The sequence below is a fragment of the Procambarus clarkii genome, chromosome 15 (assembly GCF_040958095.1).
Source record: "Procambarus clarkii isolate CNS0578487 chromosome 15, FALCON_Pclarkii_2.0, whole genome shotgun sequence".
NCBI classification, from domain to species: Eukaryota; Metazoa; Arthropoda; class Malacostraca; order Decapoda; family Cambaridae; genus Procambarus; species Procambarus clarkii.
This window is the reverse complement of record NC_091164.1, coordinates 41763700-41778785: the sequence shown is the minus strand read 5'-3', so window position 1 is coordinate 41778785 and position 15086 is coordinate 41763700. Positions and strand designations below refer to the sequence as shown.

Here is a 15086-nt window from a genome sequence, read left to right as displayed (position 1 = left end):
TGGGAGGATGTCAGTAGTGGGGGAGCATGAATGTGGGAGGATGTCAGTAGTGGGGAGCATGAATGTGGGAGGATGTCAGTAGTGGGGGTGCATGAATGTGGGAGGATGTCAGTAGTGGGGGAGCATGAATGTGGGAGGATGTCAGTAGTGGGGGTGTATGAATGTGGGAGGATGTCAGTAGTGGGGAGCATGATTGTGGGAGGATGTCAGTAGTGGGGAGCATTAATGTGGGAGGATGTCAGTAGTGGGGGAGCATGATTGTGGGAGGATGTCAGTAGTGGGGAGCATGATTGTGGGAGGATGTCAGTAGTGGGGGTGCATGAATGTGGGAGGATGTCAGTGGTGGGGAGCATGATTGTGGGAGGATGTCAGTAGTGGGGTGCATGAATGTGGGAGGATGTCAGTAGTGGGGAGCATGAATGTGGGAGGATGTCAGTAGTGGGGGAGCATGAGTGAGAGAGAATGTCAGTGGTGAGGGAGCATGAGGGAGGGAGGAAGTCAGTGGTGAGGGAGCATGAGGGAGGGAGGAAGTCAGTGGTAGCGGAGCATGAATGTGGGAGGAAGTCAGTGGTGGGGAGCATAAGTGTGGGAGGATGTCAGTGGTGGAGAGCATAATTGAGGGAAGATATCAGTGGTGGGGAGCATGAATGAGGGAGGATGTCTGTGGTGGGGAGCATGAATGTGGGAGGATGTCAGTAGTGGGGAGCATGATTGAGGAAGGATGTCAGTGGTGGGGAGCATGAATGTGGGAGGATGTCAGTAGTGGGGGTGCATGAATGTGGGAGGATGTCAGTAGTGGGGAGCATGAATGTGGGCGGATGTCAGTAGTGGGGAGCATGAATGTGGGAGGATGTCAGAAGTGGGGAGCATGAATGTGGGAGGATGTCAGTAGTGGGGTGCATGATTAAGGAAGGATGTCAGTGGTGGGGGAGCATGAATGTGGGAGGATGTCAGTGGTGGGGGAGCATGAATGTGGGAGGATGTCAGTAGTGGGGAGCATGAATGTGGGAGGATGTCAGTAGTGGGGTGCATGATTAAGGAAGGATGTCAGTGGTGGGGGAGCATGAATGTGGGAGGATGTCAGTAGTGGGGTGCATGAATGTGGGAGGATGTCAGTAGTGGGGAGCATGAATGTGGGAGGATGTCAGTAGTGGGGTGCATGATTAAGGAAGGATGTCAGTGGTGGGGGAGCATGAATGTTGGAGGATGTCAGTAGTTGGGGAGCATGAATGTGGGAGGATGTCAGTAGTGGGTTGCATGAATGTGGGAGGATGTCAGTAGTGGGGAGCATGAATGTGGGAGGATGTCAGTAATGGGGAGCATGATTGTGGGAGGATGTCAGTAGTGGGGTGCATGAATGTGGGAGGATGTCAGTAGTGGGGAGCATGAATGTGGGAGGATGTCAGTAGTGGGGGTGCATGAATGTGGGAGGATGTCAGTAGTGGGGGAGCATGAATGTGGGAGGATGTCAGTAGTGGGGTGCATGAATGTGGGAGGATGTCAGTAGTGGGGAGCATGAATGTGGGAGGATGTCAGTGGTGGGGAACATGATTGTGGGAGGATGTCAGTGGTGGGGAGCATGAATGTGGGAGGATGTCAGTAGTGGGGGTGCATGAATGTGGGAGGATGTCAGTAGTGGGGGAGCATGAATGTGGGAGGATGTCAGTGGTGGGGAGCATGAATGTGGGAGGATGTCAGTGGTGGGGAGCATGATTGTGGGAGGATGTCAGTAGTGGGGTGCATGAATGTGGGAGGATGTCAGTAGTGGGGAGCATGATTGTGGGAGGATGTCAGTGGTGGGGAGCATGATTGTGGGAGGATGTCAGTGGTGGGGAGCATGATTAAGGAAGGATGTCAGTGGTGGGGAGCATGATTGTGGGAGGATGTCAGTAGTGGGGGTGCATGAATGTGGGAGGATGTCAGTAGTGGGGAGCATGAATGTGGGAGGATGTCAGTAGTGGGGTGCATGATTGTGGGAGGATGTCAGTGGTGGGGGTGCATGAATGTGGGAGGATGTCAGTAGTGGGGAGCATGATTAAGGAAGGATGTCAGTGGTGGGGAGCATGATTGTGGGAGGATGTCAGTAGTGGGGGTGCATGATTGTGGGAGGATGTCAGTGGTGGGGTTGCATGAATGTGGGAGGATGTCAGTAGTGGGGAGCATGATTAAGGAAGGATGTCAGTGGTGGGGACCATGATTGTGGGAAGATTGTCAGTAGTGGGGGTGCATGAATGTGGGAGGATGTCAGTAGTAGGGGTGCATGAATGTGGGAGGATGTCAGTAGTGGGGAGCATGATTAAGGAAGGATGTCAGTGGTGGGGAGCATGATTGTGGGAGGATGTCAGTAGTGGGGGTGCATGATTGTGGGAGGATGTCAGTGGTGAGGGTGCATGAATGTGGGAGGATGTCAGTAGTGGGGAGCACGATTGAGGAAGGATGTCAGTGGTGGGGAGCATGATTGTGGGAGGATGTCAGTAGTGGGGGTGCATGATTGTGGGAGGATGTCAGTAGTGGGGAGCATGAATGTGGGAGGATGTCAGTAGTGGGGGTGCATGAATGTGGGAGGATGTCAGTAGTGGGGGAGCATGAATGTGGGAGGATGTCAGTAGTGGGGAGCATGATTGTGGGAGGATGTCAGTAGTGGGGAGCATGATTGTGAGAGGATGTCAGTAGTGGGGGTGCATGAATGTGGGAGGATGTCAGTAGTGGGGAGCATGAATGTGGGAGTATGTCAGTAGTGGGGGTGCATGAATGTGGGAGGATGTCAGTAGTGGGGGTGCATGAATGTGGGAGGATGTCAGTAGTGGGGGAGCATGAAAGTGGGAGGATGTCAGTAGTGGGGAGCATGAATGTGGGAGGATGTCAGTAGTGGGGGTGCATGAATGTGGGAGGATGTCAGTAGTGGGGGAGCATGAATGTGGGAGGATGTCAGTAGTGGGGGTGCATGAATGTGGGAGGATGTCAGTAGTGGGGAGCATGATTGTGGGAGGATGTCAGTAGTGGGGAGCATGAATGTGGGAGGATGTCAGTAGTGGGGGAGCATGATTGTGGGAGGATGTCAGTAGTGGGGAGCATGATTGTGGGAGGATGTCAGTAGTGGGGGTGCATGAATGTGGGAGGATGTCAGTAGTGGGGAGCATGAATGTGGGAGGATGTCAGTAGTGGGGGGTGCATGAATGTGGGAGGATGTCAGTAGTGGGGGTGCATGAATGTGGGAGGATGTCAGTAGTGGGGGAGCATGAATGTGGGAGGATGTCAGTAGTGGGGGTGCATGAATGTGGGAGGATGTCAGTAGTGGGGGAGCATGAATGTGGGAGGATGTCAGTAGTGGGGAGCATGATTGTGGGAGGATGTCAGTAGTGGGGAGCATGAATGTGGGAGGACGTCAGTAGTGGGGGAGCATGATTGTGGTAGGATGTCAGTAGTGGGGAGCATGAATGTGGGAGGATGTCAGTAGTGGGGGTGCATGATTGTGGGAGGATGTCAGTAGTGGGGAGCATGATTGTGGGAGGATGTCAGTAGTGGGGGTGCATGATTGTGGGAGGATGTCAGTAGTGGGGAGCATGATTGTGGGAGCATGTCAGTAGTGGGGGTGCATGAATGTGGAAGGATGTCAGTAGTGGGGAGCATGAATGTGGGAGCATGTCAGTAGTGGGGGTGCATGAATGTGGGAGGATGTCAGTAGTGGGGAGCATGATTGAGGAAGGATGCCATTGGTGGGGGAGCATGAGTGAGGGAGGATGACAGTGATGGGGAGCTTGAATGAGGGAAGAAATCAATGGTAGGGAGCATGAGTGAGAGAGAATGTCAGTGGTGAGGGAGCATGAGGGAGGGAGGAAGTCAGTGGTGAGGGAGCATGAGGGAGGGAGGAAGTCAGTGGTAGCGGAGCATGAATGTGGGAGGAAGTCAGTGGTGGGGAGCATAAGTGTGGGAGGATGTCAGTGATGGAGAGCATAATTGAGGGAAGATATCAGTGGTGGGGAGCATGAATGAGGGAGGATGTCTGTGGTGGGGAGCATGAATGTGGGAGGATGTCAGTAGTGGGGAGCATGATTGAGGAAGGATGTCAGTGGTGGGGAGCATGAATGTGGGAGGATGTCAGTAGTGGGGGTGCATGAATGTGAGAGGATGTCAGTAGTGGGGAGCATGAATGTGGGCGGATGTCAGTAGTGGGGAGCATGAATGTGGGAGGATGTCAGAAGTGGGGAGCATGAATGTGGGAGGATGTCAGTAGTGGGGTGCATGATTAAGGAAGGATGTCAGTGGTGGGGGAGCATGAATGTGGGAGGATGTCAGTGGTGGGGGAGCATGAATGTGGGAGGATGTCAGTAGTGGGGAGCATGAATGTGGGAGGATGTCAGTAGTGGGGTGCATGATTAAGGAAGGATGTCAGTGGTGGGGGAGCATGAATGTGGGAGGATGTCAGTAGTGGGGTGCATGAATGTGGGAGGATGTCAGTAGTGGGGAGCATGAATGTGGGAGGATGTCAGTAGTGGGGTGCATGATTAAGGAAGGATGTCAGTGGTGGGGGAGCATGAATGTTGGAGGATGTCAGTAGTTGGGGAGCATGAATGTGGGAGGATGTCAGTAGTGGGTTGCATGAATGTGGGAGGATGTCAGTAGTGGGGAGCATGAATGTGGGAGGATGTCAGTGGTGGGGAGCATGATTGTGGGAGGATGTCAGTAGTGGGGTGCATGAATGTGGGAGGATGTCAGTAGTGGGGAGCATGATTGTGGGAGGATGTCAGTGGTGGGGAGCATGATTGTGGGAGGATGTCAGTGGTGGGGAGCATGAATGTGGGAGGATGTCAGTAGTGGGGAGCATGAATGTGGGAGGATGTCAGTAGTGGGGGTGCATGATTGTGGGAGGATGTCAGTAGTGGGGAGCATGAATGTGGGAGGATGTCAGTAGTGGGGGTGCATGATTGAGGAAGGATGTCAGTGGTGGGGAGCATGTATGTGGGAGGATGTCAGTAGTGGGGAGCATGAATGTGGGAGGATGTCAGTGGTGGGGAGCATGATTGTGGGAGGATGTCAGTAGTGGGGAGCATGAATGTGGGAGGATGTCAGTAGTGGGGAGCATGATTGAGGAAGGATGCCATTGGTGGGGGAGCATGAGTGAGGGAGGATGACAGTGATGGGGAGCTTGAATGAGGGAAGAAATCAATGGTAGGGAGCATGAGTGAGAGAGAATGTCAGTGGTGAGGGAGCATGAGGGAGGGAGGAAGTCAGTGGTGAGGGAGCATGAGGGAGGGAGGAAGTCAGTGGTAGGGGAGCATGAATGTGGGAGGAAGTCAGTGGTGGGGAGCATAAGTGTGGGAGGATGTCAGTGGTGGAGAGCATACTTGAGGGAAGATATCAGTGGTGGGGAGCATGAATGAGGGAGGATGTCTGTGGTGGGGGAGCATGAGTAAAGGCAGATGTGGTAAGTGTTGTGAAACATTGGTAAAGGAGGGAGTCAGTGGAGGGGGAGCATGAATGAGGGAGGATGTCAGTAGTGGAGGAGCATGAATGTAGGAGGATGTCAGTGGTGGAGAGCATAATTGTCGGAGGATGTCAGTGGTGGAGAGCATAATTGTGGGAGGATGTCAGTGGTGGGGAGCATGAATGACGGAGGATGTCTGTGGTGGGGGAGCATGAGTGAAGGAGGGAGTCTCTAGTGGGGAAACATAAGTGAAGGAGAAAGTCAATGGTGGGGAGCACGAGTGAGGGAGGAAGTCAGAGGTAGGGGAGCATGAATGAGGGAGGACGTCAGTGGTGGGGAGCATGAGTGAGGGAGGAAGTCAATGGTGGGGAGCATGAGTGAGGGAGTAAGTCAGAGGTAGGGGAGCATGAATGAGGGAGGACGTCAGTGGTGGGGAGCATGAGTGAGGGAGGAGGTCAATAGTGGGGGAGCACGAGTGAGGGAGGAAGTCAGTGGTGGGAGCATGAGTGATGAAGTCAGTGGTTGGAGCATGAGTGATGAAGTCAGTGGTGGGGGAGCATGAGTGAGCAAGGAAATCAGTGGTGGGGGAGCATGAGTGAGGGAGGAAGTCAGTGTTGGGGAGCATGAGTGAGGGAGGAAGTCAGTGGTTGGGGAGCACGAGTGAGGGAAGAAGTCAGTGGTTGGGGAGCACGAGTAAGGGAGGAAGTCAGTGGTGGGACAGCATGAGTGAAGAAGTCAGTGGTGGGGGAGCACGAGTGAAGAAAGAATTCAGTGGTGACGAAGCATGAGTGATGAAGGAAGTCAGTAATGGAGAGTATGAATGCGGGAGGAAGCCAGTGGTGAGGGATCATGAATTAGGGAGGAAGTCAGTGGTGGGGAGCATGCATTCGGGAGAAAGTGAGTGGTGGTGAGCATTTTTGAGGGAGGAAGTCAATGGTGGGGGATCATGAGTGAGGGAGTAAGTCAATGGTGAGGAGCATGAATGCGGGAGAAAGTCAGTGGTGGGGGAGCATGAGTAAGGATCGAAGTCAGTGTTGGGGAGCATGAGTGAGGGAAAAAGTCAATGGTGGGGAGTAGTAGGAGTAAGGGAGGAAGTCAATGGTGGGGAAGCATGAGCGAGTGAGGAATTCAGGGGTGGGGGAGCATGAGTGAGGGAGGAAGTCAGTGATGGGGGAGCCTGAGTGAGGTAGGAAGTCAGTTTTTAGGGATCATGAATGAGGGAGGATGTCAGTGGTGGGGAGAAGGAATGAAGGAGGATGTCTTTGGGAGGGGTATATGCATGTGGGAGGAAGTCAGTGGTGGAGGAGCATGAGTGAGGGAGGAAGTCGCCAACAGGATTGGTATGGGGTCCATTACCGCCCACATTATGGTTATGGGATCCACTACCGCCCACAGGATGGGTATAGAGTTCATTATCATCTACAGGGTGTGTATGGGGTCCCCATCTGTTCGCAGGGTGGGTATAGGGACCCAAACCTGCCACTCGATGGGATATGGGGTCTATTACCGCTCACATGATGGGTATGGGGTCTACTACCGGTCACATGATGGGTAAGGGGTTCACTACTGCTCACATGATGGTTATGGGGTCCGCTACCGCTCACATGATGGGTATGGGGTCCACTACCGCTCACATGATGAGTATGGGGTCCACTATGCTTACTTAATGGTTGTAAGGAGTAGATGATGTGGATGCATATTGGTGACATTTGGTTTTGGAAAATGTCCAAGTTGCGCTGTCATCCAATTTTGGTAAATCTTGGCCGAGTTCCATGTCATCGCTGCACTGGCATTCATTTTTAGGTAAGTTTTGACAAAATCCAATATCATCACGGCACTGGCACTCATTTTAAGTAAATTCTGGCAGAGTCCCTTGTCATTACTGCGCTGTCATTCATCTTTAGGGTGAATTTAAGGTTGGAGGGGGATCAATTTTCCAGAGATATGTTAATTAGAAGTGTGTAATGTGTTTGTCAGTGTCGGATGCTAGTTTTTGGATCCCTCTCTAAACGTTTATAGCTATATTTTCATTACTATCAACGTAATTTTCCTGAAATTTAAAACCGTCGTATTTCGAACATAGTAAACGAGATAAAGTTTGTTACCTTTTCTCACCTCGTATTCCCTACCTTATTTCACTCATTTAACTTCACTATTAACTGTTCACTTTCCCAAAGATTTAAGTTTATTCAGTCATATTAATTACAAATCAAATATTTATTGAGTTTTAGTTCATGTCCACTGCCTCTCTTTCAAAGTCATAGTTCAATTTTATATTTTTGGAGAGTTAAACAAAAATTCTTGTACTTCCTTTATGCATGCAAGCAGATCAACATTCAAACAATATTCTTTCCCTCCCCTCCCCCTCACTCTTCCTTCCACTCACCCCTCCTACTGTATAGTTCCCTCCACATCTCTCCCCCTACCCCCGCTCTCACTATCTACCTTCTCCACCGGAGCCACCTTAAGTGCGGCTCCCGCGGATTTCCGCTCACTTACCTCCTCCTCCAGTCCCCAGTTCCACGTGCACGCCCATATCTTCCACCTCACGCCCTCCAAACTCCTCCACATCCCCTTCCTCAGTTCCTCCCCTTCTCATTGTCAGCTAGTCCCTAATTAAATAATTATCGTTCTTTTATCTCTCACTTAATTTCGGAGTTATTTACCACAGGTAATAATCAGAAAAATAATAAATCATTCAATGTGCCCTCTTGGCATTCTTACTCGGAGGTCTAGAGGTGGTAGAAATAGTATTAGCATGTCCTTACATGTTCTCTGCGCATCTTGTTATGCATTCTTACATGTTATCTGCATGTTCGCTATGTTCTTCGCACACTCTATGCATGTTCACTACACATCTTATTACTCATTCTCTATGTTCTTCGAATATATTTAAATGTTCTCCAAATGTTTATGCCATATTTACCATTATATTGTTATTTTACTGTGCAAATTTGGGACCTGGTTCTCCAGTATCATCCATGTAAAATATTGTTTGATACCTTTCTCGTCTCCTTTCCAGAGAGTAAATTTTAAGAGCTTAGATATGGTGCCAATAACTCAAATGTTTTATCGTTTCTATGTGTGCCGCATATGTTCACTGTATTCAATCTAATTCAGAGATCTCTCCTGCTTTAACAGGAGATTTGAGTACCGAGCATTACCCAAGACGGGACAGCACCAGTGATTTAAATAGTGTTAGCATTGCTGTGGGGTCACGGGATTTGAACGTCCTCATTTATCCATCCAATCCTTTTCCTGGCGGCCGCTATATTTGCACAGTTATGATCACTAAATGTCAGGTCGTCAGACATCATAATTCCCAGATCTTTTACATGTTGCTTTCCTTCTTTGAGTACATCTGATTGTGTCCTGTGTCTTGTTTCTTTTAAGTTCCTCGTTTACACCATATCTCAGTACCTGGAACTTATCACCGTTAAACATCATGTTATTTCATGACGGACAAACATCAGTTGTCTACTCGAATACTTTATTTATATTTGACTGTAGTTTTTCAGTGTCTTCTACAGTGGCAATTGTCATGCTAATTTTTGTATCATCTGCAAAGGATAACATGAAACTGTGACTAGTATTTTTGTCTATATCAGAGCTAAGAATGAGAAATAGCAGTGGTGTAAGGAGTGCGCCCTGAGGTACAGAACATGACACTGCACTTAGGCTTGATCTTATTTGATTGAACATCACTCTCTGCATTCTGTTTGATAGAACGATGAAAATCCAACGGCACACTTTACCCGTTATTCATAATGATCTCATTTTATGGGTTATCACTCCATAGTCACCTTTGTCGAATGCCTTTGCAAAATCTATGTATACAACATCTGCATTTTGCTTTTTCTCTAATTCTTCTGTGATTTTGTCATAGCGGTTGAGTAACTGTGACAGACAGGATCATCCCGCTCTAAATCCATGTTGTTCTGGGTTGTGAAGTTCATTATTTTCAATAAAACTGAATATTTGATTCCTAATTACTCTTTCAAAAACTTGTATTATGAGTGATATTAGTGCAACTGATCTATAATTTTTTGCCAAAGCTTTACTTCCTCCCTTGTGCAGAGGAGTGATATCTCCTGATTTAAGCGCTGCTGGTATCTTTCCTGTATCATAGCTCTTTCTCCATATTGCACTGAGTGCTCGCGTTACTGGTACTTTACATTCTTTATGAATATTGAATTCCATGAGTCTGGGCCAGCGGCTGAATACATGGGCATGTGGTCAATTTTTCTTTCCAAGTATTTTGAGTTTGTGTTAATATCAATTATATTAATTATATGGAGCTTGGATGTTATTCATGAAGAAACTCTCTGGATCCTCAACTTTCATACTGTTTTCTGAGGTGCTAAAGGTAGCCTCATACTGGACTTTTAGAATTTCACTAATGTCCTCTGTAATGTAATGATTGTTGTCCTCTATGTACGAACTATCACATGTAAGTAAAGGTACATATTGTTGGCGGTTTTGATTTTGATTTTGCATATGTGAAGAAAATAATTTGTAATTTTTCCTTATCTCTTGTATAGCTTTCTGTTCAAATTCCATTTCCTCAGATTCGTATGATCACTTCAGCGTCTGCTCTATTTCTTCAATCTCCCTGTCTAAATTTATTTTCCTTGCTTGTGATAGTCGTGTCTGTTAAAGTATTTCTGTTTTTTCCATCGCCTGAACAGTCGTCTGCGTTCTCTTTCTAGTGGTTCTCTTTCTGATCCTCCTCACAGGCACATGCTTCAAGCAGATCTTGTATGCTTCAGGTGTCAGTTGGGCTATTTCCTGTGTGGGAGTTTTGTCGCTTACGACTGTTTCCTATTGAATGTTTTCAAGGCCTACATATATTTTTTTCCAGTCGATCCTCTTATTGTTGAAATTTAATTGATTGATAACTCTTCTCGCTTGTTGTTTCTCTTGGACCTACTACCTTTATTGCTGTTAGTTCGCCTATCAATGAGCTTATGGTCTGAGTATGTAGTATCTGAGATTGCAATATCTTTGATTAGCTCATCATTGTTCGTGAATATCAGGTCCAGAGTGTTTTCGTTCCTAGTTGGTTCTGTATTCTACTGATTGAGAGAGAATTTGCCACAGAATCTCAGTAGTTTTCTGACTAGTGGTTGGTTATTTCCAGGTTGATTTCCTTGCTATAATGTTATTGTTTACTATTTTCCAGTTTAAACTAGTTAGATTGAAGTCACCTAGGAAGATATTATCTGGTACTGGCTTTGCTAGATTATGAAAGATATTCTCTATTTTGATATCTGCTCTATGAATTCCTCAATTGTTGCATCTGGCAATTTGTATATTAGAATAATAATTAGATATATATTTTCTACCTTGATTCCAAGTACCTCTACCACCTCATTAGTCGAGTTCAGGAGTTCTGTTCATGCCAGTTCCTCTTTAATTAATATACAGACCTACACTTGATCTAATTACTCTATCACATCTATATAGATTATAATATTGGATCCAGATTTCACTATACATGTAATCTTTCGTATGGGTTTTTGTAAATACTCCAAATATTGAGTTCGATTCTATTAGGAGGACATTTATGAACTTAACTTTATTTCTTAATTTTGACTTTAGGCCCTGTATGTTTGCAAATATGAATGATTTCCCATATTGTGAGTCACTTCTGGTGGGCTCTGCATGGTTTTAATGTATTAACACCACTTTTGTTGAAATGCAAATAAAATAAATATATGTTTAATATAATCGACCATTTAATTTATATTCCTGTGAGTGGTTGTCGTAATGGCCCCAGCACACTGGTTTGCCTAGGGGCCCACAATTATTTTAAGATGGCCCTGACCTCTACGACAAACACTCACAGGAAAAAAAGTAAATGGTCGATATATTAAACATATATTTAGTTTACTAACACTTCAACAAAACTGGTGTTAAAACATTAACAAACATGCTGTAAAACCAATCTCATTGGTGTAGTGGTAAGACACTCCCCTGGCGTTCCGCGAGCGCTTTGTCATGGGTTCGTATCCTGGCCGGGGAGGATTTACTGGGGGCAAATCCTTAACTGTAGCCTCTGTTTGAATCAACAGTAAAATGTGTACTTGGTTGTAAAAACGATTCTTCGCGGCGGGGATTGTATTCCAGGGACCTGCCCGAAACGCTACGCGTACTAGCGGCTGTACAAGAATGTAACAACTCTTGTATATATATATATATATATATATATATATATATATATATATATATATATATATATATATATATATATATATATATATATATATATATATATATATATAAAATAAAGCTGTAATGAATCAAAATGATAACAATTTGAACAATACACAAGGCTTGAAAAACACAAAAATACGCAGTAAGATACACAGATTAGATGGCACAGTATGAAATTTCTATGAACTTCTTATTATAACAAGCATTTGCGACATTTCTTTTCAGAGAATTGCTTTATTATTGGGTTGAAGTCAATGGTCTTCAGGATGTCATTTTCCATGTACCTGAGTGAAAGCCAGTTCAAACGATGTTGCCCCATTGTGCTACTAAGCAGATTTTTATAAGTTTCACTCTTGAAAAAGAATGTTCTCCTGTACAGTTGATCGCCATCATGCACATGAACACTCTGAGTGCAATTTCAACATTCAGGAAAACTATTTTTCTGTACAGTGCCGGGAGAGTCTCACAATTTTCATCTAGATCCATGAAGTGCTTGAGATGCTTACATTAATTTAAAATGTCCTCATAGTTCAGATCTTTGAGATACATATTAGCCAGATGCTCACAATTTTTCTTTAGTGCTTAAGAAGCAATGTTTTCAGTTCATTGATAAATGAAAACTGATTTCTAATCTGTGAATAAGCCTCTACACATTTTGTCAGTTCAAAGATTAGAACGTCCAGAATAAGGAGGAAAGTTTTGACCTTGATTTTTTTCGATTTTAATGATAAGTACCTTTTCTCTTGATCCATCATATCTACTAAGACGCAAAGTTCCTTTTCGTTCCAGTTTTTGTCTTATCACTGTAATCTGTATCTGGACACATACTCCTGGCTTTGAACTCATATTCAATATATTTGTCTCTAGTTTCCTGAAGATAGGTTTTAATAGACTCAAGAAGATTTGTGGTAACAAGGATGTTCACATCCTTTGATTGCAGGACCTTGTTTGTTTCGTTCATTCTCTCTGGCATATCATTCCAAAGATTTGTGAGAAAGATCGTTTCCAGGTTTTTCATTTTTTTGCTCAGTCTTTCTGCCTCTCGCCTTGCATTCACTCATTAATCATTGTCAGCCGATAGAGACTCCAGTGCATGTTTTATTTTCTCGAAACCCCCATACAGAGCAGGAACAGCATCAACATGTGTTGACTATCCTGTGTCAGACAGACGCTTGACCACAAAAATCTTTTCCTAAAGATGATGGTAATACATTCCAACGACGAGTGTAACCAGCAAAAAAGGAATACAGATGCTGAACAAAATCAAAGAATTTGACAGCCAGTAGACAACACTCTGCTGCTTTTACTCCCACCCAGTTCAGGCTGTGTCCAGCACAGGAGACATAGATGGCATACTCATTAAGTTGATGAATCCGTGCTTGCAATCCAGTATATCGTCCAAGCATTTTTGAGGCATTATCGTATGACTGACCACGGCAGTTTGATATTTTTTTTGGTTCTCATTAAGAAAGTCCACGACAGTGTCTGTTGTGGACTTGGGCCATGTCACTCGATAATATCTATTGAAGGTCCACGTCGTTGGATACTCTCTATTGGAGGTCCACTTCACTGGATACTATCTATTGAAGGTCCACGTCACTGGATACTCTCTATTGAAGGTCCACGTCACTGGATACTCTCTATTGGAGGTCCACGTCACTGGATACTCTCTATTGAAGGTCCACGTCACTGGATACTCTCTATTGGAGGTCCACGTCACTGGATACTCTCTATTGGAGGTCCACGTCACTGGATACTCTCTATTGAAGATACGCGTCACTAGATACTATATGGAAGCTATACTGTAAGGTGAAGTAGGACTTCCAGTGAGAAGTGGAACTTCGTGGACATAGTGGATCTTCGAGTTGTGTAGGAAGTTACACATCGTTTGTGTGAAGCGTTTGGAGAGAGATTCAATAACATTTAAGGAGGACTTCATTGCAGCTGATTGGAGGTGCTGCAGGAGTGCCTTACATATTTTTGGGACCCTGATGATAATTGCAATAGTGGACCTCCAGCATTGGAATAGAGGATCATAAGGACCTCGATATCTAAGGGAGTGCTTGAGTGCGTTTTTGGCGTGAAAGGCGCAGTGCAAGGTGAGAGATTGAGGCTTTTTGTAGAGTAGGAAATGTATGAATATTATATGTGCCATGTATTGCAGCCTAAAGCAGTGAAGGAAGCAGAAGGCTGTGGACTGAAGTTCAAGCACCAGCCTGGTACAGTTATAGGTTGGAGACATAAGGCGACATCAGAGTGTTATCAGTTGGTAGTAGCCTAAAAGGTGATTGTATTGTTTTATAACCATTTCATATATGTGTATTGTGTATGTTTAAATGTATTAAATATTTTGTTTGTTAGCTGGCTTTTGCTCTTGTCCTGGTGAGGCTTCCTGGCTAGAGAGAGAGAGAGAGAGAGAGAGAGAGAGAGAGAGAGAGAGAGAGAGAGAGAGAGAGAGAGATACGGCTATAACTTGGGTGATAGTGGACTATAACTAAGGGGGATTGAGAGATCATCCAAAATCAAGGAGAGTGCAGGGAGTCCCGGCGGCTCAAGAGCGGGTGTGTACACATGATAACTAAGACGTATGAGCCGTACCCCCGAGTAAAGGTGAAGCTGAACTCCTCTCCCAGAACCAGACGCTTACCACGGTGATCTTAATAATTTAAAGCACTCCAGTGTTCATTGCTTGTCGACCACAGTAGCAGGAGTGTGGCTGCCGAGGTCGGCTGTTCGTTCTGTCATGGAATAGTTGGGACCTCTGTTCAACGGTAAGTGAATATCAGGTTGGTTCTAATAACCAAGTTTCAGTGCAGGAATAAAGAGACCTCTTTCAACTCCCAATCTTCCACCCCCCCCCCCCCCTGATACTGGATACTATCTATTGAAGGTCGTCATCACTGGATACTGTCTACTGAAGATCCTTGTCACCAGACACTATCTATTGAAGGTTCACGTCACTGGATACTATCAACTGAAAGCCCACGTCACCAGACACTATCTATTGAAGGTTCACGTCACTGGAAACAATCTATTAAAGTTCCACGTCTATGAATACTATCCATTGAAAATTCACGTCACTGGATACTATCTATTGAAGGACTACGTCTCTGGTTACTATCTATTGAAAGCCCACCGGAGAGCGAATAAACATATGTGTGCAGGCAACCCTGAATTAACATTTGTATTCATGGGGACAGTTAATTTGATTATGTATACTTGTGTTAGTGGGTATACACACCAGAAGAACAGCAGAGGGCATGTGTCGACTATATCAATATAAATGGGCAAATGCGGGACGCAAAATATTACCATCGATGTTACCGTTGCTTACTAATTTTCAATTCACAGTTGAAGGAGATGTTGCAAGGATGAAGCTGCAACACATCTACCTCGGAGACAGGTACAACCTTGGGTCTGCCACCTGCGTATGGTGGAACAACAG

General features: G+C 45.7%; 1 protein-coding gene across 1 annotated transcript in view; it reads left to right on the top strand.

Annotated features, from left to right (window-relative positions):
* Nucleotides 1-15086, top strand: part of LOC123759180 (adhesion G protein-coupled receptor L2) — a 356308-nt gene that overhangs the window by 215897 nt on the left and 125325 nt on the right. Inside the window, exon 15 of the mRNA XM_069325190.1 lies at nt 14993-15086. This exon is cut by the window's right edge and continues 133 nt beyond it. Coding sequence (XP_069181291.1) covers nt 14993-15086 — 94 coding nt within the window. The remainder of the gene's footprint in view (nt 1-14992) is intronic.